The sequence below is a fragment of the Acomys minous genome, assembly GCF_964271855.1.
Source record: "Acomys minous genome assembly, chromosome: 7".
Lineage (NCBI taxonomy): Eukaryota > Metazoa > Chordata > Mammalia > Rodentia > Muridae > Acomys > Acomys minous.
This window is the reverse complement of record NC_140488.1, coordinates 109,649,561-109,674,136: the sequence shown is the minus strand read 5'-3', so window position 1 is coordinate 109,674,136 and position 24,576 is coordinate 109,649,561. Positions and strand designations below refer to the sequence as shown.

Genomic DNA, 24,576 nt, shown 5'->3' with positions numbered 1-24,576 from the left:
AGTAGGAGTAGATACATGCATCTTCTTCTACTAGAGCTAGACAAGACAGACTAGTTGGGGGAAAGGGATCCAAAGGCAGGCAACAGAGTCAGATGCATCCCCTGCTTCTGGTATTAGGGGTCCAGCATGAAGAGATAAGCTGCACAACTGTTACATATGTGTAGAGAGCCTAGGTCAGTCGCATGCTTGCTTTTTGGTTGGTGGTTCAGTCTCTGTGAGCTCCTATGGGCCCAGGTTAGTGAACTTGGTAGGTGTTTTGTGATGTTCTTGACCCCTCTGGCTCCTATATTCCTCCCTCCCCCTCTTTCACAAGATCCTCTGAGCTCTGTCTAATGTTTGGCTGTGGATCTTTACATCTGTTTCCATCAGCTGCTGGGTGAAGCCTCTCAGATGACAGTTATGCTAGGCTCCTGTCTGCAAGTATAGCCAAAATATCATTAGTAGTGTCAGGGTTGGGTTCTCTCTCATGGAGTGAGTCTCAAATTGGACCAGTCACTGGTTGACCATTCCCTCAATTTCTGTCCCTCTTTATTCCCGAACATCTTATAAGCAGGAACAATTGTGGGTCAAAGATTTTGTGGCTGGGTTGGTGTCCCCATCCTCTATTGTAAGACTTGCCTGGTCACAGAAGATGGCCATTTCAGGTTCCACATCCCCTGTTGCTAGGAGTCATAGCTACTACGTACTAGTCACCCTCAGATTACTGAGAGTTTCCTTTACCCCAGGGAGACTCAAGCATCCTCACGTCATCCTTCTTGTTACTTAGCTTCTTAGGTCTGCGCATTGTAGTATGGTTATCCTATACTTTATGGTAAATATCAACTTATAAGTGACTACACATAGCATGTGTCTTTCTGGGTTTGGGTTACCTCACCCAGGATGATCTTTTCTAGTCCCATCCATTTGCCTGCAACTTTCAAGATTTCGTTATTTTTAATAGCTGAGTAGTATTCCATTATGTAAATGTACCACAGTTTCTTTATCCATTTCCCTTCTATCAGATTTAGCTTTCAATACTTAAAGGAGTTTTGTTGTTGTTGTTGTTGTTTTTGGTGAGTCCATTCCTTGTATTTATATTTATATCATCTATCCTACTCAATATCTTTGTCACGATTATATATAAATATTTAATTGTTTTATTATTCAACTGGAAAACTAGAGAGTCCTCCAGTCCAGGAAGGTATTAATTTAATCCTCTCCCCCATCATCCCCAGCTTCAGCACCACCCTGGCCTTTCTTGGCATTCTTCCTCTCCACTCGGCCTAGGTGGCCACCACCATAAGGAGAACAGTGGGAGAAGTCCACGTGCTTCTGTCAGTCCAGATGTTCACCACCTGCTTGCGGACCCTGATATGGCACTAGCCGATAAGCATGGCGGGGGGGGGGTGCGGGGGGGAGCATGGTGAATAGATTTGGCCAAGCCCAGCTTAAAGTCCTGGATTTGCAGCCACCTCTCCAAGAAATCCTCAATCTTTAGGCCCATGATGTAATCCAGCTTCATCTTGCCCTCAACCAATACCCCAATTTGAGCAAGTCGCCTCAGTAGAAAAGACGCCATGGGTCCTTTTTGTCCAGTGTTAGCAGCTCCCAGCCATCCTTGCTGATCTTGGCCAGTGTAAATTTAACCCCCCATACCTCAGGATTGTTCTGGAGTCCACACTCTCTGAGCAACTTCAGTTCCTGGTTGAGATGTGATTTCTTGAAGGGTCTCCGTAGTGTCACTTAAGTTTTGTGACAAACCCAACATCTGGCAATGGGCATGTTTTCTCTAGGCCTACTGTGCCTATGACTCATGCCTGTGACAAACAGCGAGATATATATATATATATTCTTTCACACTTAATAATTCTTTAAAATAATTTAAGTGTTAGAGGTTTTCAAACACATAAACAGTGAATAACATTTACTTAACATGTGTTCTGGACCTTATACTAATGCATATCATTTCATTTAATCTTCCCAGTAACCCTGCGAGATGTGATGGGCATTATTATTTGTGTTTTGTATATGATGACAGCATAACAAAAAAAAGATGAAAAATGAGCCTCAATGACTTCAAAGAGAGTTGGGCTGTGTTAGCCAGTTTACATTTATACTTCATGGCTGTGGGGATGAAAATAGCTTCCATAATTCCTCAAACCTATCTCAGACCAGTGATTCTCAAAACTGTGGTCCCTGGACCAGCAGTACCAGTATCCCTGGGAATTTGTTAGAAATGGAAACAAGGCTCACAGTGGCTTATGTGAACTGAAGCAACAGTCACAGTGCTGGCATACCTCTGAGCTTGGTCCTCTGCACATATCTTATGGTTGTTAGCTTGTCGGGTTTTGGGGACTCCTAACACTGGGAGTGGATATGTCCCTGACTCTTTTATCTTCTCTTACAACCCTTTTCTTCTGACTAGGTTGCCCTGTCCAGCCTTGTTATGAGGCCTTGTATAGTCTGTTATAACTTGTTATGTTTTGTTCCATTGAGATCCCTAGGGCGCCTACTGTTTTCTTAAGGGAAACAGAGAAATGGATGTGGGAGGGAGTGGGAGGAGTAGAGGGAAGGGAGGCTGTAGTTGGGATGCATTGGATGAGGGAAAATACATAAAAAGGATAAAAAGAAAAAAATGGAGACCCTCAAGCCTCACTCTAGACCAGCATGACCGGAGGTTTGGGGATGGGATTCAGTAATATATGTTGTCAAGCCCTAGAGGATTCTGTCTCACCATCAAATGAAAGAACTATTAAAGTGTGACAGCGCTACCTAAGAAAGCCAAAGCAAAGGGCTGAACCATTAAACAGTTGTAAAGCTTGCCCATCTACAGCAATGCTAGGTTGCCTTAGTAATACATCACAAGTACTGTGTTGGTTAGCTTATGTCTGTTACTCTGAAGTGAAGCATACTGATCTCAGTTCTGTCCCATCTAGGTGATACATTCTCTATTATGAATTTGAACATGTTAGAAGAAAATATTTGCTATTCCTAATATTCAGAATACCGTTGTATGATCTTGGCAACTGAACTGGCAGCTGGGTACAAGCAACTAAATACAGGCTTGTCAGCATTTGTCTAATGGCCTCTTCCTACTTCTCCTTTGATGCCAAAGAAATGAGTAATATAGTACCTTCCACCTCTCAAAATATCTTATTCAACAACATCTTCGATCTAATTCCCTGAAATCAGAGCCAGGAGTGGAAATTCTTGTGTAAGCTATATATTAAGGAAACATTCTCAGAAGAAAGGAAACAGATTCGGCCAGTGAGGGGAAGCGAAGTATATTGATGGCAAGATGGCAATGAATGAGACTTCCTGGTTAAGATGTTCTCTGAATCCTGATAGCAGTTGTTCAGAGAAATGGACAGCTGGAAGCCATTAACAGAATACCATAATAACACCTGGGGCGGGGAAGGTGAGCGGATAAATACAGGCAAAGAGATGAGGATGGAACTCCCCCAGCAACTTCTACATGGATGATTTTGTGACTTTCCATAGTTTTAGATGCTGGTGACTATCTCTGCCTCATGTGGGAACCTTCCTCCTATCTAGCCTCTGATCTGAAAGAGCAATAACTCTGAACCAGTCAGCCTCCTATTCTTAACCACGTCTATAGATAAACCAAGCCAAGTGGCTATATCCTAAATAGTTTATAAAGAATTGCTTAGTGCAAGAATTACCCTTCTCAGTTGGGTATGAATTGATTTTAGAAACACTGTTGTTATTTCTTAGGCATTTCCCACCCCACCTCCACCCCCCATCAAATGAAGGTGTAGATGGATTACTGTTAAATCCTGATCTATTTTTAAATTTTATTTGCCTAGTGCTTTTATTCAGAAAACAGTTGTTTCACAAAAAGCATGGATTGGAAATTAAATCTAGTGCTACTGACAAAAATTAAGTATTAATAAGACAAACGTTTTAGCCCATGACATGGAATTCACCCCATTTGGTAAAACTATATTTCGTTTTTTGTTTCTTTGTTTTTTGAGACAAGGTTTTTCTGTGTAGCCTTGACTCTCCTGGACTCACTTAGTAGACCAGGCTGGCCTCAAACTCACAACGATCCGCCTGCCTCTGCCTTCTGCATGCTGGGATTACAGGCGTGTGACACCATGCTTGGCTAAGACTATGTTTCTTTTAGCAAAAATTGATATTACTTTTTCTTGATAATTTAAGATGAATTTTTTTACAATATCACAGAACTGCAAAGTTGATCCTCAAATCTTTGTTTCAATGATCTGTATCATGTATACATACCATACAAAGTCATGAAATGGCATCATTTTTCTACTATAGGCTCTTCAGAAACCTTTCAGAAAATGAGGCAAGACATTGAAATGATTGTAACATTAGTTCTGTGTGTCTTATCCTCAAGTACAAGGTGATACTGAAAAACTTCCTGATGTAGATTATTGATGGCTGACCTACTTACCAGTGGCTACCAGACCTTTGTATGATTAAAAACAAGGCACTTATCCAGGCTTATGGAGCACTGAAAACTGTACCCACTGTGGGGAGAAGTCCCAATAGCAACAACAAAAGGCACTTCTGGCTGAAAGGTCTGTTTGGCAACATTTGGCTTCATCCAGCAACTGATGGGAACAGATGCAGAGACTCTCAGGCAAACATCAGGGAAAACCTTGAAGAGAAGTCAGCGGAGAATCTAAGCAGGTCTCATAGGGGCTCATACAGACTGTAGCACCAATCATGGAGCCTGTATGGGTCTATGCTACGCCTTCTGCATATATGTTATGGCTGTGAAGCTTGATATTCCTGTGGGATTCCTAACAGTGGGAGTGGGGGGGGTAGGTATCTCTGACTCTTTTGCCTGCTCTTGGGACCCTTTTTCTCCTACTGTGTTGCCTCATGCAGCCTTGACATGAGGGTGGGTGCCTAGTCTTATTGTAACTTGTTATACCATGTTTGGTTCATATCCTTGGGATGCCTGCTCTTTTCTGAAGGGAAATGGAGGAGGAGTGAATCTGGGGGAAAGAGGAAGAGAGGAAGTATGTGTGTGAAAGATAGACTGGTAGAAGTGGAAGGAGGGGAAACTGCAGTCAGGATGTAATGTATGAGAGAATCTTATATATATATGATTCATATATATTATATGATATGCGTATAATATATATGAAATATGAATGAAATATCTGACAATAAATTATTTTTCTGGAACAAAAGTTAATCTAAAAGTTAATCATCAAAGCTTCCACAACCCTACTGATAATTCTTTCCCAAAGTAGAAATCATTGCAGTGCAATTATGCATGGTTTTCAATTCCCAATGTTACAGTGGAAAAAGCCTGGAAGGAAATAACTCCTTGGCTAGTCTAATTAATTAAATGAATGGAATTTCTTATATATTTCAGAGACCCAAGGGTCACTGTTAGAGTTTTGTTAACCTTTGGAGATGTAGTGGTTATATATAGGAGTGAGGGAGAGCAAGGAAGAAAGTGTAAGGAGATACAAATAGCATTGATAAAAATTTAAGGTTGAACTTTCTTCCTTCACTATTTTTTTCTGATGATATAAGGTTTTCTGAAAAAGAAAAGCTTTCAGAGCTAACAATTTCCTTCCAGTTTTGTTTGGAATAGAAATAAAGTCATATGGAACACAAAGCTTGGAGAATTTTGAGGAAAAACTGACTCCATTTTTAAGCAAAAAAAAAAAAAAAGATTACAAGTTATTTCTGTTTTAGAAACAACACTAGTCTATAAATTTGGACCAGGAAACATATGAAAGGCCAGCGCTATGGGAGACCAAGTAGTACTTGCAAAGATATGACTTTGTGTATGTGGATATGTGCTTGCCCATGTGTAGATATGAAGGCCAAATGTCATCTAGTGTCTTCCTCAATAACTCTTCTCATTATCTCTTATTATGGGTTGACTCACTAAACCCAGTGCTTACTCACTGGCTAGACTGACAGAGAACTCTGGCTATCAGCCTGTCTCCACACCCTATGTCATGTTAGGGTTACAGGTACATGAGCCACACCTAGCTTTTCAAACATGGATTCATGTCCTTATGTTTGTGTGGCAGGTACTTCACAAACTGAGCCAATACCCTAGCCCCACTACATTTAATGTAGTAGTTTGAAGGTGAGTCTTTTATAGTCCATGTGGTACCTGATGGTTGAATTGCTCCAATATTCTTTGCAGAAAGAAGATATTCCTGTAAACCCCATTCTCTTTCTCTCTTAAGTGCTTCCAATAAACTTCAATAGATGTGAAGGTCACTTTTGACATTTACTGGAAATTTTTATACTTTTCATCACATTACAGAATAATGTTTTATTGTATCTTCATTGTAAATCTAATTTTTATTCATCTCTTGCTTACTCATTTAAGTTATTAATGTCTGTTAAAGGATATCAGTTGACCAGACTGAAAACATTTTTTTTAATAGAGGTGGAACATAAATTAAATTAAATTATTTGGTCATGTGTAAAATGTGTTATTTTTAAGAACAATCACCTATGTTATTTAAAATTTCAACTAAAAATATTTAAAATCATATCATTGTCATTTGATGACAGAAAAGTTGGTCATCCACAAAGGAGTTCTACTACAACTATGACGATCCCAGATAGCGAGAAAAAGACAAGCTAAAATTTGGCAAATAGTAGATTTATGGAAACAATCAATGTGTGGTATGAGTATATTTGTGATAACCACTGAGGTGAAAAAATCAACTTGTTCCTACTTGGAAAAATAGGAATTAAGGACAATGCCATTCTCTAATGGACCTATGTTCCTGGATGGGTACCCACAGCTTTACCATATGTTAGAGAGCTTCTTTCCACTTGCAACGTGAAGTAATCAATACATAGAGAGATGTATGCACTTGAAGGCCTCCCATCTTTCCATAGATGATTGGAAAGATACTTCAGTATGGGAAAGTTGTTATTTTTAAACAATAACATGATCTCTGTGACTACTCATCTTCCTCATTGGCCTAAAAATTGTACTCTCTTTGCAGGATGTATATCATTTGATTTCCTCATTGATCTTAAGGCCCATGAACAGAACCTACAGACTTACCAGCAGTTGACTGTCTGTCAAATATTTATTTATAAATGAGTGCAGATAATCATTTATTAAGGCAATAAGTACAGATTACATTTAATGACTTAGACAGTATTCATTGCAAGCAGAGTGTTCAGTGTTTAGCAGAAGGAAATGTGTATGGTAATTAATATGAGACTCAAATGTAGTTCAGAAGTTGTGACTTGAAGAGAGTGTTTAAGCCAAGTAAAGTAGGATAAGAAAGTGCCTTGGCACTTCAACTAGAACCTTCAAGAAAGTCTCACAATGACAAAGCAATAACAGACACTACTCATACCATTTACTAGGGATGCATTTATAATTTTAAATTCTTCTCCCCACAAGCTGACTTATGCCATTGCTTAAAGAGCTTTTCTCTCTCTGTCTGTCTCTCTCAACACACATCACGGCATCAGAACTTTGGCTTCTGGAGCATAGGCGAGTAGTCTGTCAGCAGAGATACCATAACAGCCTGGGATGACAGAAGAAAGAGAAACAAATGGAAAAGCATTAGCAATGGTCTGCCTTGGGACATAAACCAAGAGAATTAGTTTTCAACTTTTCAAGCATAAAACTAATATGTGTTTTCCCAAGGAAATGATAAGGGAGCAGGTCTCAACTAATGTTTATTTTTGTTTGGATAAAGGATGGTCCTGAGGGATTAGACAGACCCAAATACATGCAGAAACACCATGGTTACTGAAGATCCATTCCAGGTCAGAGACTTGAAATGTGATGCCACAGTGCTTATAATGATTAGGTTTTCCAGCCATTAGTTGGAACATGGGTATTGGCTGCTTCTAGACCAATGGAATCCCTCCTATCCCAGTTCCTCTTGTGTACTCTGTGGTTTGGCCACTTGGAACCTAGAGAATTGGGAGAAGCCATATGTTAAGTAATGAATGAAAAGTATTCGGGCTAATGAAATGAATAATGCCTGCTCTCTGAATATTTGTCTTCTATAGAAGAGGATTAACTTTACAGACAAGAGTAATTTGGCCTTGGACTGTCAACCACAAGTAGTTACTGTCACGTTTACTCTTCCGAATATCCATGGTATGGACAGTAGAAATATTATCAGAAGCAACAAGAGTGACCATACATATACGAATGCTCATTTTAGTACTTGTCAGTATACTAAATACCATAATTATGTGTCAGTCAAAAATAGTTGCCCTCCACTAGGCTAAATAATTGGGCAAGGTGGAAACAAACTTTCACATGTTATCTTACTTAATGAAATGACCCCTTAAGGTGGTTCCTTTCATTATCACTTAGAAATGAAAGGACAGATTGTGCAGAAACGGGTTTAACCCTAAATTCTACTCCTTTTTTGAGGCAGGGTTTCTCTGTGTAGCCTTGGCTGTCCTGGACTCATTTTGTAGACCAGGTTGGCCTTGAACTCACAGCGATCTGCCTGCCTAAGCCTCCCCGAGTCCTGGGATTAAAGGTGTGCGCCACCATACCCAGCTCAGTTCTACTCTTAAGATGCAGATTCTCTTGCACGTCAAGCAGGTATCCTGTACAAGCCTCCTCAGGCTACAGCAGAAACACTGTGTTGTATTTCAAAGAAGTTCATTGAATATGCTTTAAATTCACTTTATTTTAATTGTGTCCATATGTGTGCATCTCTGTGTAGGTATATGAAGATGCCCACCAAATCCAGAGGACAACTCTGGATCCCCTGGAGCTGAAGTTAGCAGGTGGTTATCAGCTTCCATTTGTGGATGCTGGGAACGGTCCTCTGCTAAAGCAGTATACCTCCCTAACTGTGGCACAATGTCTGCAGCCCCTTGAAAGTACTTTTAAAGAGCTAGCCTGTGCTGAGTGGTCCTGTGCATCATACCACTTTAAAACCCTTTTCTATTGGATAAGGTGGTAAGAGATATGAGATGTAAACAATACAGATGAGGTACAAGTCTTCTGAATAGGGGATAGTAAAAAGTGGATGTGCACTTGCTTGTCCTGGGACTCTGACCTCAGATGACTCTTATCTCATTAAGTCCTCAAGTCCATTTGAACCTGTTTCTGTTTTAGTCTTTTTTCATGTGATCAAATTTGGTCAAATGAAGTTAAGATAGTGTCCCAAGATCAGAGGACCAAATTTAAACCCAGTTTTTCCAAGCCTACATTCCCAAACCTAGTATCCTATACTGCCTTTAGAGTAGGAAAAAAATTGAACACATATTTCAAGGTATGATGCAAGCCCTCTTTTAGGCACAATGCACAACTTCACAGACAAGGCTCTTAGGGATGATCATTTTCTTTCAGTGTGAGGTCAAGTAATAGACAAAGAAACAAAAACGCAAGGTGCTACTTCTAGACAATAAAATTTTAAAGTGGTTAGAAGGATGCTGGAGAGTAGACAGCCTAGGGAGGCCTTGGTAAAGCAAGGTGTTGATAAGAAGTACCCACAGAGGACATTCCAGGATAAAAATGTCTAATAGGTAAAACCTTTGAAGCTATTGCAGGAGGTTAGAGGTCTGCATCTCTGGTTTCCTTTATTGCTCAGTCATACAACATGTCAGGTTTATCTTCACAAAACAAAACAAAATATCTAGAAATGGACGGTGTTGCCAGATAGAGTCAAATTATGATTTATACTTACATAGAGATATCATCTAAATGATACTATTTTTTACTGTAAGTATGTTCTAAATGGAGTGTGGAATATACTTATATTAACATTTTCATAGTTTATAGGAAATTGCAATTTAATGGGGCATACTGCATTTTATATGGCAATCATAGCTTAGAGAGAAGGGGATGATTTGAGTACTATGAACTGTATTTGAAAAGGTGTTACATACTTCCAGACCATCCAGATAACACCGCTTTTAAGCATAGAATTTTATTTTAGTTTAATTAACTAATTTTGTTTTGCTTTGTTTTCCAAGACAGGGTTTCTCTCTTTAGCCCTGGCTGTTTTGGAGCTCCCTCTGTAGAGCAGGCTGCCCTCAAACTCAAAGATCTGTCTGCCTCTGCCTCCTGAGTGCTGGCATTACAAGTGTGTGCCAACACTGCCCTGCTTAAGAATAGAATTTTTTTCCTTTTTTTATTAATTTATTCTTGTTACATCTCAATGGTTATCCCATCCCTTGTATCCTCCCATTCTTCCCTCCCTCCCATTTTCCCCTTATTCTCCTCCCCTATGACTGTTCCTAAGGGGGACCTCCTCCCCCTGTATATGCTCATAGGGTATCAAGTCTCTTCATGGTAACCTGCTGTCCTTCCTCTGAGTGCCACAAGTCTCCCCCTCCAGGGGACATGGTCAAATGTGAGGCACCAGAGTACACGAGAAAGTCATCTCCCACTCTCCACTCAACTGTGGAGAATGTTCTGTTCATTGGCTAGATCTGGGTAGGGGTTTAAAGTTTACCGCCTGTATTGTCCTTGGCTGGTGCCTTAGTTTGAGCGGGACCCCTGGGCCCAAATCTGCCTATCATAATGTTCTACTTGTAGGTTTCTAGGACCCTCTGGATCCTTCTACTTTGCTATTCTCCCGTGCTTCTCTCATCTAGAGTCCCAGTAGGATGTCCTCCCCTCTGTCCCAGTTTCCTGGTAAGTGAAGGCTTTCGTGAGACATGCCCCTTAGGCTAGTATGCAGATATAAGTGAGTATATACCATTTGAGTCTTTCTGCTTCTGGGTTAACTCACTCATGATCATTTCTAGCTCAATCCATTTATCCGCAAATTTTGGGAAATCCTTGTTTTTAATAGCTGAATAGTATTTTTTTAAATTTAGTTTATTATAATTTATTCAGATTACATCCCAATTGTTATCCCCTCACTTGCATCTTCCTGTTCCCACCCTCCCTCCCTTTTCTGCCTTATTCCCCTCCCGTAGACCTCTGACAGAAGGGGATCTCCTTCCCCACCATATGACCACAGCCTATCAGGTCTCATCTAGAGAGCCTGCTTCCCCTTCCTCTGTGTGCCACCAGGCCTCCTCACCAAGGGGAAGTGATCAAATAGGGAGTGCCAGAGTTCATGTCAGAGACAGTCCCTGCTCTCCCGACATGGAGAAAGAGCTGTCCATTGGCTAGATCTGAATACGGGATCTAGGTTCACTGTATGCATTGTCCTTGGTTGGAAAAACAGTTTGTGCAGGCCCCCCTAGGTCCAGATCCCCTGGCCTTGATGGTCTCCTTGTGGGGCTCCTGGACCCTCTGGGTCCTTCCATTCCCCCCATTCTTCCATCCCACTCTCAGCACAATTATAGAATTTTTTAAAAGAGTCTCTTTAAGTTGCTTTAGTACCATGGGCTTAAAAAATGTAAAGGAAAAATATACTAGGAGTTTTGTAAATATTACTTTCTTACTAATCACGGAAAAATACAAAACCCAACTTTCTGGAGAGGAAAGGGTGCCTTTTGTTTCTGTTTTTAAGTAAAAGAGTCTAAAGCTCTGTGCACTGTGCACAGAATGCTGTGTTCACAATACTATTGGGAATGCATCTGTGGGAAAGTACAAAAGAACTGTAAGAGCACACTTATCCTTTAAAGGTCTTATCCAGGTTAGGAATAGGTTCTATATTCTAGGAGCCTACAATAGTCATTGTATGAACCTCAGATGTGGAAGACAGGTAGTATCTTTCCATTTTCCATCCATCCTGCTTTTAAATGAAGCCATATAATAGAAACTCATTCTCTGGAGTAGTGCTGTTCAATAGAACCGTCTGCAGTGGTGAAAACACATTGCCTGTGCTGTCTAATGTGATAGCCACTAGCTACGGACAGTATTGAACACTTAATGTGGGGTTTGAGGTTAGTTCAACCAAGGAACTGAATCTTCAATTTATTAAAATTTAATATAAATTTTAATATCTATGTGTACCTAATGGCTCCTGTTTGGTATGGTATTGTCCATTTAGAGCATCCTGAAAAAAAATCACAGTGGTGCTAAATCTAAAGGCCATTCTTAACAAGCAAAGAATAATTTTATTGCCTATAAAATAGGAATGCAGACTAGAAGACTTCCGAGGTCTCATCCTGCTTGAAAATGTTCTGCATTTAGATACTGTAACAGGCTATGTGAGGGCTGTGTATTATTCTTTTGTATTTTCATTTTAAATCCCTCAGTGCCTGGCAGAGAACTTGACAAAGTTTAGAAACTCAACTCATGGGGCTGAAGTGGACTGATCTCCAAGGGACCTCCAGATTTCCCAGGTCAGGCACCAGGAGTCCAGCCATGGACCAACACCTTTTCAGTATTCATGCCAAGAATGTTAATTAATCAGTTATGCCCCTCTTTCTGTTCTACGCTACAGACAGACACACAAAGTAGCTTTAATGACCTGAATCAAAGTAAGCCTCAATTGTAATCTCTATGACTCAGTGTGTTCATTTTATGGGTGAGAGGATTGGGACAACTTATCCAAGACAACACAAATGGCTTGTATTGAGGCAGTTCTGCATTCTATGATTCTCTATGTTCATTTTACCATGGCCCTACTTTCTAGATTTCATTAAGATAAATCTTTTCCCAATGAGAGTATTCCAATGCAATGGTGCTGGGGAGAGAATGGTAAGGCCTAGATGGATAAAGTGGGCTGGAGAAGTTCGCTGTGTGAACGTACATTCCTGTAAACATTTTAACTACATCAGTATATTATACAGTTGTTTGGAAGTAAACAGAACTTACACATGTTGGATAATATGCTTTACAATTTCAGAAATAGGTCCTGGAGAGATGGCCCAGTGGTTAAGAGCACTGTCTTGCTCTTCTGAAAAGGACCCAGGTTCAAGTCCCAGTACCCACATAGCAGCTCACAACTGTCTGTAACTCCAGTTCCAAAGGAATGATACCGTCACACTAATGAAGCAAATAAACTATTTTTAAAAATTTCAGAGATATAGACTATCTCCATATTTGAGAATTTAGAATATTTTAAAGAATTTGCCCTAGTATTTCTACAACCTTCCTTAAAAGATTTACTTGGATCATCTTTGGAACGTCAGTTGCCCTGTGGTAAAAAAATAGAGTTGTGAAGGGGAATTTTACTATGTCTCTTCCTAAGGTGATTTTGAAGAGCTTCCATTTTTCTATTTTCCTCATCTTGAGCTTTAATACTCAAAAAAATGTGGTCCAAAGGCAATGGCACTTGAATTATCTAGGTTCTCTTTAAGAATACCAACTCTCAAGCCCCTTCACAGAACTAGCAAATCCAAACTCTCACTTGACAAAATACTGAAAGAAACATTAAATATTCAGAGACTAGACCGGGTGACAGAGCAATTGCAGTTTTAGCACAAATTAGTGTTCTGCTGTTCATTGTATCAGATCAACCCTGACGAAAATAATGACGATGCTAACTATGGTAATATTTATAATACATTAGGCACTATACTAAACTTTTCATGTATTATTTAATGTTTGCAGCCATCCCATTCTCAGTGATGGATAAATAAAGAATTAGAAGACAGTACATCCCAACTTAGTTTACTGTACTATGGTGATTAGAAGTTAATACAACATTTCCCAGACTTCCTTGAAACCTTAGTACAGGAATGGCAATAAGTTTCATCTACTGAAGTATTAGATATACAAGTGAACAACATGCAATAGGAACCAATCTCTGAGAGATTGAATCTTCTGTTGCACGCACAGGTTGAGGTATCTGGTTCAGCTTGTGCATCTAATTTCAGCAGCCCTAGCTACTAGGCTGTGGGAAGTTGTATTTTTAGTTTTTCTGGCTATAAAACATCCACAGTGGTTTGCTGTAATTTTCCTGCCTGTATTGTCCTTGCTATGTGGTGCTCCATAATGATTCACTGTTTCCCTTTTCCCAAAGATTTGTAATGTCTATTAATTAGCCTCTTTCCATCTATCCACCTAGGCTAGAGTCTGTTGTTTGCAAGTACGACTCTGCTAGTACTATCATTGAGATCAGATAAATTGCTCAAAAATGGAAACGTTAACTTATAGCATATGTGTATTCACTTTTCCATAGACATTTCCCAGTGAATGTTGCAAAGCATCTGAAGGTTAATAGTTCTTAGCGTATCAGTGATAAAGACCAATGGCTTCATCTGAAAGGGACTAATAATGTCTGAAGTAAGGTTTGCCATAATTTTTGGAAATGTTCTATGATTATTAACACATATGGCTAAATTCAAACAGAACTACAGTTAATTGGTTATGGTATCCAGAAAAAGAATGAAAAATGGAAAAGAAGGGAAGAAGGAAATGATATTTTTTGAATGCCCATTTTATACCAGGCACTGAATTAGGAGTTTCAGTGAACACAGACAGTTTTAAAAAATAAAAATTCTATACATGTAACAGTTGGTGAATAATAGTAGCTACTTCTTATGGCAATAAAAGTTTTCATTATTCGATGAATTTGGAAGAGGATCAATTTTACTTCATTAAAATATCTTGTGCATGCTAATAAGAAACACTTGTTGTTGACCTTTATGGACAAAATTAGATACCAGATATGCAAAATGGCTTAGCAGGTAAAGACTACTTTCCACAAAACCTGAGGACCTGAGTTTGACCTCAGGACCTAAATGGTGAAAGCAAAAAACTGACACCTGTAAAAAACAAATTCCTCCTATTTCCAATTGTATGCCTTGTTAAACGTGTCACACCCCTCTCTGCACACTCAAAAATGAATAAACTATAAATTTAAATTAAAAATAAATGTCATAAGAGCACTCAGTATGCTTGAATAACCGTGGGTGCTTATTCATTACCCCAAAGCATGAATTGCCAAGTTGGAAGTACACTTGGAGTATATTTGCCCTTCCACCAACCCGCATCCCACACTTCTTTCTCACCATGATTGTCCATTTTCTATTTTCTGCCTCTGGAAACACTAAGGATCGTGGAGAATAAAACACCTCATCATCCACTTCTTCTGGCTTTCTAGGCAAGCAGTGTAAAAATGTCCAGTCAGATGCAGCAACTTTAGCCGTCTAAGGAGATGGGGATAAGATCACATTTTGAGTATTAGCTCTTATTTGTGGCAGTAATATAGACGTTCTTCAGTATTTAATGATACATTTGTCCTGGCATATTGTATCACTACAAGACAAAGGGGCAGAGGGAAGTTTTTGGTTGAAGAAACCAAGGACAGTGCACTAATTCATTCAACCTATAGAATTTGGTAGTCAGTCTTTTAAATTTGGGAGAACATCACTCCAAATTAAATCAGGAATTCACTTTTCTGGTATTCTGTCTTAGTGGGATAATGGTCATTATAGTAAAGAGCTTTCCTGATATGTAGTCGATAGCAAAAGTTGCTAATATACAAAGAAGTTACATTATTACATTTTGAGCTTTTTTTCCTTTAAATTATGAGTTTTAGCATTTGAAGCATACTTTGTCACAAATTAAAACAATTTCAAAGAAAGCAGTGAGGTAGGAGTACAATGAAAAGGATTCAGAGCACTTGGTACTAGTTATTTTCTTCCAAATGCAAATGTGGTACCACTCTCAATTTTCACCTGCAGTTAATTCCCCAAAGTAACATTCCGCCATCCATTTCCATTTTTCACATACAGATTTAAAACTATATTGCCTCATACTTTTTTTTAACCTCAAAATTACTGCCTTTGTACTGAAATTTTATTTCACTTCTAAGTTGAGAATAATTGAGCTGCTAAAGTACTGGCAAATGAGACGGGAAGGAGGTAGCATTTATACCTGTCATATGTCACTAAAATTATTCTTCTTCAAGCCTGCAGTACTGGCACCAGAAAATCACCCACAGCAAGCATGAGGCAAACCATAGGTAAGTTAAAATAGCTCAACCAAATATTTGAAACATATGTGAGAAAAGATTAAACATGGTGAATAAAAAGCTCTTACAGCCAGTGATAAAAGGGGAGGGATAGAGACCAAGTAAAGATAGGATAGCACCTTAAAGGCATAGAAATGGAATGCCGAATCATTATGAAAAACGCTTAGTGTAATCAGCAACAAGGCAAATTTTAGAAATCACAAGATATCATTTTCTCTTCAATTTATAAGACGTAAAATGTAAATAGAGAATAGAGTGTATGTGAAGAAAGAACAATACTTTGCATCTGGAAAGATTTGAACTTTGTACTATTTATCCTGTTTGGATGAACATCATTGTATTTTTTTTTCCAAGTATATAACAAATCACAAAATAATTCTTCCTTCAAGGACTTATTCTGTAGTAATATGAATAAGGATTTCATTGTAGAACTGGTTGAAATTAAGCTTTTTAAAAATACAGATGAAGATATCAATATGTGTAAATTATAACTCACTTGTGCTTTGGAATTCTGTCTGCAAAGCTGCAAAGAATAAAATATTCCAATAGAGTTCACCTTTGGAATTGAGTTGTGGTGATAAGCAAAACACCCATACACATAAAAATGAAAGTAAAACACTTTTAGAAGAAACTGAAAATATCTAAATGTATTGATAAAACAATCTAAGTTTTGTCAAGTGAGGAAAAAAAAACAAGTGAGAATACTATGTCTAAAGTATCATGGATTAAAAACAAGCCAACCCTTGTAAGTGAGCAAGCATATGTAAATGTAAAAAAATAGTATGGAGAAAAGCACACATTGTTAAACAGTAGTTAGCTGTGGAAATAGTCACTGTTGAGAAAAAGGGGAAGAGAGAGAATAAATAAACATGTTGGTTTTAAACCTTGGTAAAGGGAGGCCATTTTTGTTTTGTTTTTCAAACTTTGATATGTAATAAAAAGAAAGTTATTTCTGTTACTTTTTTTCACAATGTTTCATGCTTTTGTGTAATCACTGTCTCCACCCCAGTGTACTTCTATCATTTGGGATATGCTTTCAACAAAGGTTCTCAAAGTGTAGCCCTCAAGCAGCAGAATTGCACTGTCTGGGAATCAGATAGAAGGCAAATTCTTACATGCACAACTCATGGGATCAGAAACCCTGGGGTTGGGGCCTTGCAGCCGAGGATAACAATCCACACAGGTCATTCTGATGATTGTTCAAGACTGAAGCACAGTGTGTGTGAGGTGGGGGAGGGAGTATAGCTCAGTAGTAGAGGTCTTTGCCTTACTTGCTGTAGGCCCTGGGCTCCAAGCCAATGTTCAGCATTGCAGACAGCAAAAGAAAAGAGATGAGGGAAGAGCAGGAAGCAAGAAAGAAGTGAAGATTGAGATGCAGCTTTTCTGACCTTCCTGGAAGGCATTAGATCGAAGGGGCATCTCTTTGGCATCCCTGGGGACAGTTGGCAAAGCTATCATGTGTTTAAGAGACATTAGAAAAGGAAAAGGAAAGCCGGGCGTGGTGGCGCACGCCTTTAATCCCAGCACTCGGGAGGCAGAGGCAGGTGGATCGCTGTGAGTTTGAGGCCAGCCTGGTCTACAAAGTGAGTCCAGGACAGCCAAGGCTACACAGAGAAACCCTGTCTCGAGAAAAAAAAAAAAAAAAGGAAAGCAAGAGCACACACGGCAAGCACAGTTGTGGGGCAATTCTTATGGGAAAACCCTTAAGGAATTGCATGCATCTGAAGTAACCTGACATCTCTGAACTTACACAGAGTAAAACATTTTGGGACATCTATTGTTGTTCAAGGGCGGGGGTAAGCTTACTCTATGGCACAGGTTTCAGATTTCTTTGTCTATCGTAAGTGGTTTTTTTTTCCCCAAAGAAGATGGCTAATCTTGGGGAGGAGAGAGATCTTATTGGGCTGCAGTGAGTCTTCTATAGAGTATAAAAGGTCAGTTGACTGTCCCTAAAGCGAATGAGCCATGAGGTGAGTCTAGTCTTTATGAATGCAATTAGTGAACCTTCAGAGAAGCATCAATTTGTACCTTCATGGTAACCTGGTAACCCTGGAAAGCCTGAAGACGCTTTTTCTTCTCCTCCTCTTGTCCCATGCTTATCCAAGTGTCCGTAATTAATACATTGCCTCCACGGGCTGCTTCCAAAGGATCATTTGTCATTGAAAACTTGGTACCGTTCTAGCAAAGAGAAGTTTGCCAGTTTAAAAAAAAAACACAAAAACTGTACAAGACACAGAAAGGCAATTAGAACATTACAAACAAAGAGCATACCTCCTTGGCAAACTGCTCTGCCAGCTTGACTACATTAGGATCTGGCTCATAACCCTGCAAGAAGAAAAACTAGCTGTTATTTAGGTAATTAGATATTTAATTATACATGGCACTGTTTGATAGCTCTTATATCTAACACATATATACTGTGTACTAAAACAAAACAAAACAAAGCCTAAGAATAGTCTTTCTCATTTCTCTTAAAAGATGTAGCTTATCCATGGTCAGGAGAGCACATTGAAGCTGTCATGGTGTCCTTTGGACTATCTCTGTCTTCCTCAGTCATAAAGACAAAAACGTATCGTGGTAGTTTCAACCTCATGCCAGACCTCTCCTTGGCCTTTCAATGGCATAAGAGGGCTATATGGGTAATTGTGGAACCTAATGCATTTTTATCTGTGCCTTTGCACACATGGTTCTTTTTTGTCTAGCATCCTTTCCCCTACTCTTTCCATTGACAAGTTTTTGAAGTCTCGGTTTGAATGACCACGCCACAGTAAAGCCCTCTGTGGCCACTCCAGCTAAGTACTGATGGGCTCCTGCCTTATTCTTTTCCAAGAAAGTAGGACTTGCCTTGAAATGTCATTTATACGTGTGTTTAGAATGGTTTGGAGAGGCAAGCAAGGTAGGTGCCCATAAAGAGATACTCATTCTTAGGATCAAATGAATTTGCACCTGGGTATCTTGTTTACTCACCCTGATCCCAGCTTTCATGGACATTCTGCAGGCAGCTAAATTGGCTAAAGCTATTGCCACACTTCCATGAACATCCTTTCCCCACCCTCTTGTCTATTTTGTAGACAACAGTGTGCCTGTTTACTGCTTGCTTCCTATGTCAAAGCTGATTAAGCATCTCAAGCCTTTCTGCCTATACATCTCCTGTTTCCGTCTCCTTTCATTCTTCTCAATATACTGCCACGAATAAGTCAATCTTCTTGTCCCTGTACACATTGCCCCATTTTCTACCATCCTATCCTTTCACCCTTGAATATCTCCTCCTGGGTGTCTTCATTAGAAAATGTCAGTTTATGAGCTCTAGCCTTACCTCCAGTGCCTCCATATGGAACTCGTGTCAGTTCAAACCGCACAATCATGCTCATGCCCTCCACTTTTCCCATGTTTATAACATTTATTATATTTTTATTATAATTAATTATTATACTTATATATTATATTACATATAAATATATAATTAATATATTATATCATATATTATTATTTCCCAATTTATAGCATATATTATAAATCAACTTTTGCATGTTTTAAGTATGGATTTATATTGCATGCCTTGATATCTCCTTCACACCTCCACCACTATGAGTAATCATGACTAAAAGGATTTACTTACTCCTCCAAGTCATTATGGTGGTGCCAGAAGGTGGCCTTTATCTGTCTGCCCCCTTTGGACATTGCCTCAGCTATAGAAGGTCATCTCACTCAAGCAAACTTACCCTTCTAGGGCCTCTTATATTCAAGGAGTGATTGATAGGAAGATAAAAAAAAAAAACCAGACCCAGACAGATCCAAATGGCCATTCCATATTAAAAAAAAAATGCTATGTAGGTCAACTGAGAATGTGGGTTGGGCTCAAGTCATAGCTCAATTTCTCCCTACTGCTGTCCTACCCTGCCCTTTTCCACAGTCATTGATTTCAGGGACACACTGCCATAGGCATCTTGTACATCTACACACTAAATTCTCAGATTCTGCTTTCTGAGAAGCTCAGCTTGTGATGGGCAAGCCCACATCCGCTTAGCTGAAATCTGGCTTCCTTATACAAACTTGTCTACTGTTGTTCTTCTCTCCTCACCAACTTTGGGAGAAAAGAAGCTGTCGCGATATGGAATATGACAGCTACAAGGTATTTTCAAAAGCAAGCTTCGATATGGCCAAACTGCAGAGAGCTCTTGGAGTCTGGTTTATGGGGGTTGGGGAAAGTAGTTAATAAAGGTCTGTGAATTTGGTAGCTGATGTTGTGAACACTCATGCAGGTAAATATCAATAAGGAGACTTGGATATTACACCATGTGCCCACTGCTCTGAAAATGTAGTCCTCTTTTAAGAGAGGAGCATTTGGCCTCTCTAAGAATAATTATTCTGAGAGAAAGAATCAATAAGTCCTTAGGGAGCTGGAACTTGGAAATGAGAAAATCACCCAACCTTGCACACCCCGAGCTGTGACTTAGAATGCAGAGAGGGATTCTTTACTCACGTCTCAGTTGTCAATACTAAATCACTCATTGGCTTTTACATAAATCTTAAAACCAGATGAAGGAGCTGATCCACAAACCAGTCTGAATATTCACTTAGAACACTGTTAAAATCATTACTGCTGGTGGCTTATGGAACACGTTTGTAAAGTCATGGATAGAATAGTAATTTCTTTTGAACATGTATGTTCCTCTTGGTTCAGGCATGAGGAAATGTATTACTTATGACTTTGGAAGCTGTTCAGTGTTTCTTAACCTTACAATGAATCTAGCTTTATCTTTAAGGGCAATAGTTCTACTAACAAGTGAAGACTTGATGGACTAACTGCAATGTCTGCACTATCAGACTTTGCAGCAAGTTAAAAAAAAACAGAAACAAAAACAAAAGTAAAAACTTGTTCTCACTAATATTTAAATGGATTTTGGTGTACTTTGTCATTTAAATGAGTTTCCATAGAAGAACAATACTTAAATTACTCTATTATGTTGGAACTTTTCTTTGATGTTATTAAAACATTTTTGACATGTAATAAAATGTTTAAACTGTATATTCAACAGAATGGAGCCATTCCAAAATCACCTTATAGCAGGAAGCAATTATTGCTAATGCACATTTTATCTGCAAAAGCAAACGCACTCACATTTTGCCTTAATATGCCTGAAGGACAACAGGCAAAGTGGAATGGCAAGTTCTCTGGCACCTATAATGAGAGGAGCAGCCTGGTTGCCAAAGTGGCCTTCTGAAAAAAACATTTGTGAGTTCTGTGTTGGTAAGACACTTGAGTAGCCAGTTGTGTCCCAAAGAATGACATCATTTTCTCTAGTGGTCTAGGGGAGTGCCTTTCTGCACACACACACACACACACACACAGAGAGAGAGAGAGAGAGAGAGAGAGAGAGAGCGAGAGCCCAATGGGAAGATTAGAATGTAGCTTCATTTGGCAATAGGGTCTTTACATATATAAGTACTTAAGATGAGGTTATGGTAAGTGGCAGGAAGCCTAATTCTAATAAGCCATTATTTTGAAGAACAGGGACATTTGCACCTAATGATATATGGATGCAAAATGAAGATGATAGAGGAAAGACTTGGAGTAACTCAGGAAAAAACCAAGCAAACAGACTATGGCTATGCCAACACCTAGATCTCAGACAACATGTGACTGTGGTTTTTGAGCCATCCAATTTGTGCCAATTTGTTCTGGCCTAGGAAACTAAGAGAGAAGGATGCATTGACCCAAACCGACTCAGCTAGAACACTAAAGACAAGGATTTTACTAATGTGTGTGGGATTCAATGGACTATACAAGGGTCTTACCAACAAAGAACTTGCAGCTTTTTTTTTCCAGAAGGCCACTCTCTGGCTATCAGGCTGCTCTCCTCATTGTAAGTGCCAGAGAACTTGCTATTCCATTTTGCCTGTTGTCCCTCAGCAGGAACTGGTCCAGAAAGATGAAAACCTTCTCTCCTGACTCCGGGTGGGGAAACTCTAAAGCATACTTTATAATCTAGAGCTCATTTTTCTAGCACCTTAAGCTTCTTTTTGTTGGACTGGGCATGTCATGGCACTGGGGTGACCAAATTACCCTGGTTTTCCAAATACTCTGGAAATTTTATCATTAAATGCATTCCACCTTCAGAAATACCCTAGGTCGAGCGAAACCAGATCGTTTGTCCCTATAAATAATACCCTTCCTTGATTCTTCCATTTATATGATCTCTTCCTACTAGTTCCCTGTGAGTCTCCTAGGGATATGTTAGTAGGAAGCTCAGCAGAAGATGCTTGCCAGGGGTTGGGTGGGTGATGAGCGCATGAGATACTCAAGGATTGGGTGATTACTACTGGAGAAATCCAGCGAGTCATCTTCCCACTATAATCCACGTTCCTGGCAGTTGATAAATAAACACCTCAAATTCAAGAAGCAGAAGCATGGAGAAAAAAATGGAAGTCCCCCTAAATCCATCTTGGAGTGAGCCATGGGTGTGACTGTTAAGAGACAGCAAACACGCGCTTGGTGAGAGACACACTGGCAAGGCACATAATCATTGTGAATAGTTTCTCTTCTAATGTGATGATTCATTTTCTTACCACAAATCAACACTTAGTTTCTGAAATAGTTTCTACTTAGGGGAATGTTCCTTTTTAAAAGACGTCTGAAGTGACATCAGAAGCTAAAGAGGAAACATAATGGAGAGACAAGATCAGCAGATCTGGGATATTTAAACTATTGTTGGCAGGTCCTTCAAGGTTGGCTTGTGCTTGATTCCCCTGTCGGGTTAATTCCTACCCATCCCATGTCCTGTTTATTCTTCAAGGGCAAGGATACCTTAACATAGGACTACTTCTAGGGTGATGCACACTACTTTATTTTAGTGTATTTATTTATGCACATATGTTATTATGCTGATCAAACATTTATATGTTCAAAATTCAAACTATAGAAAAGAATATCCTCCGGTGGCAGGAACTCCCTTCTGCTTTTATTTATATAGAGGGGCAACAGCTACTACCATTTCTTTATATAGAAAGGGTTAATATATGAAAGAGTGGGCTTCCCATGCATTCTATGAAAATGAACAGGCTAGAAAAAATGTAAGGGCACATGAGACTCAGATTTCAAAATCCAATGAGACATTGGAAATCTAAAGCTGGATGCTAGCAAGTGTGCCCTCCACATAGAACTGACTTTTTTTTTTGTTTCTTTACTTTGTTTTAAATCAAACTGCTGTATTGGAGAGATTACAGCACCATTTCCACACACTGAGGATTTTACATTGTCTGGTTTTCACTGCTTTCTTCAGCCTGTGTGGTGATAATGCACAAAGATGCCAGTCATCACAATGACCAGTATCAGGGCATTCAAAGTCATAATTCAGATGGGCTTTTATCACAGAATCATAGAATAAAAGGCATCAGCCAAGGCTAGTTTCCACTATAGAAATGGAAAATTGGGCTCTTAAGAAGCCAGATAGTTATTCAATAGAAGAACGTAAGTTGTGTGGCCTCAGCTCTGCTGTCCTTGGTCAGAAGCTTTGTTTTCACTGGGCAATAACATCTGATCGACAGGGATGTTCTTTCAGGGCTGAAAGTTCCCTACCTTTGGAGTAGCTGCTTGAAGGTGCATCCCGAATTTTGCAGCACTCATCATGATGGAGTGCAGGATGTTATTTCCATCCCCTATCCAGCTGAGGGTAAGACCTCTGAGAGAGCCATAGTGTTCCTACAAAACAAGAGGGGAAGAGGAATAAATATAGGAAGGAAACCCAAGTTTATGGAACAGTTACTCGAGTTAAGATAAAGGAAAGATTTGGCCTAGCAAGAAATGCATTATTAGAATGAATAGACTATATTTTGCATTGTATTCACTAATAAGAACACACAGTCACAAAACAGTAGCTAAAAGGTTCTACTGTCTTAAGCCAAGACATGGTACTGAGGCTTATATTTTCATGAATATTTGACTCGGTCTTCTCATTCATGGAATGAGCACTATTGCTGTTCAGCTCCATCTCTTAATGCTGAGGATGAAACAAAAGAGACAGAAGTCACTACTTCCACATAACTTGCATTTGCTGGTGTAAAGAAGTGGCTGCTATAATGCAACAAGAAACAGTATAGCATAGTGACTCTGAAAGCCACTGTCAATGGAAAAAATATGCCAGACAATTCTTTGTTTATGGATAAAGTTATGTATAAAGTGTAAAGGTATTTCTGGGAATTTTACATACAAATACCATAGTAACAACTTCTTTGTAGGGTGGGAGTAAAAGGATATGCATATAGTAGGCCTCAACTCAACCATTTAATTTTAAAACAGTAAATATATCTAAAGTAATTGCTTCATCACTTTAGGATTTGACAAAACTGCTCTGAATAGGGGCGTTACTGGTAAAGAGCTTTTCCAGCAGGCATGAGGCCTAGGGGTCCATCCTCAGCACCACAAAAGAAAAAAATGATAAAGCAGTATAATGTACACATAGGAGCTTGATTTTATTTTTAAGTTTAAAAAATATTTATTTTCTGGAGGGAGGGTAAGTACATGCCACGATGCGTGTGTGGGAGTCATGGGACAACTTTCAGAAATCCCTTGTCTTCTTCCATCACATGGTGACAAGTGCCTTTACCCACTGAGCCATCCCATCAGCCCCAGTTTTTATTCGTTTAGCAATGTCTGTAGGCATAATATATTTAAATAGCTAAATATTTGTAAAGATCAAAGAAGAAGGAGAAAGGCTGAGTAATTTGCACATCATGGGACAGCTAGGTATTTAAGCTAGGATGTGAAGTTGGGTTCGTAAACTGCTCTTTAGTCACT

The 24,576-nt window shown here is 39.2% G+C and overlaps 1 protein-coding gene and 1 pseudogene across 4 annotated transcripts in view; both read right to left on the bottom strand.

Moving 5' to 3' along the window:
* Positions 1–1,135: 1,135 nt before the first annotated feature.
* Positions 1,136–1,761, bottom strand: LOC311601539 (small ribosomal subunit protein uS4-like; annotated as a pseudogene). Its single transcript has one exon. The product of its transcript is annotated as a small ribosomal subunit protein uS4-like (transcript).
* A 5,287-nt stretch (positions 1,762–7,048) lies between these two features.
* The window catches only part of OTC (ornithine transcarbamylase), a 120,203-nt gene continuing 102,675 nt past the window's right edge, over positions 7,049–24,576 (bottom strand). For all 3 annotated transcript variants that reach the window (XM_084788997.1, XM_084788996.1, XM_084788995.1), the window contains 5 exons: positions 23,359–23,481; positions 18,051–18,104; positions 17,808–17,957; positions 14,815–14,952; positions 7,049–7,502 (listed from right to left, as the gene is read on the bottom strand). In XM_084788997.1, the coding sequence (XP_084645123.1) occupies positions 7,443–7,502; positions 14,815–14,952; positions 17,808–17,957; positions 18,051–18,104; positions 23,359–23,481 (525 nt within the window). In that variant the 3' untranslated portion in view covers positions 7,049–7,442. The remainder of the gene's footprint in view (positions 7,503–14,814; positions 14,953–17,807; positions 17,958–18,050; positions 18,105–23,358; positions 23,482–24,576) is intronic.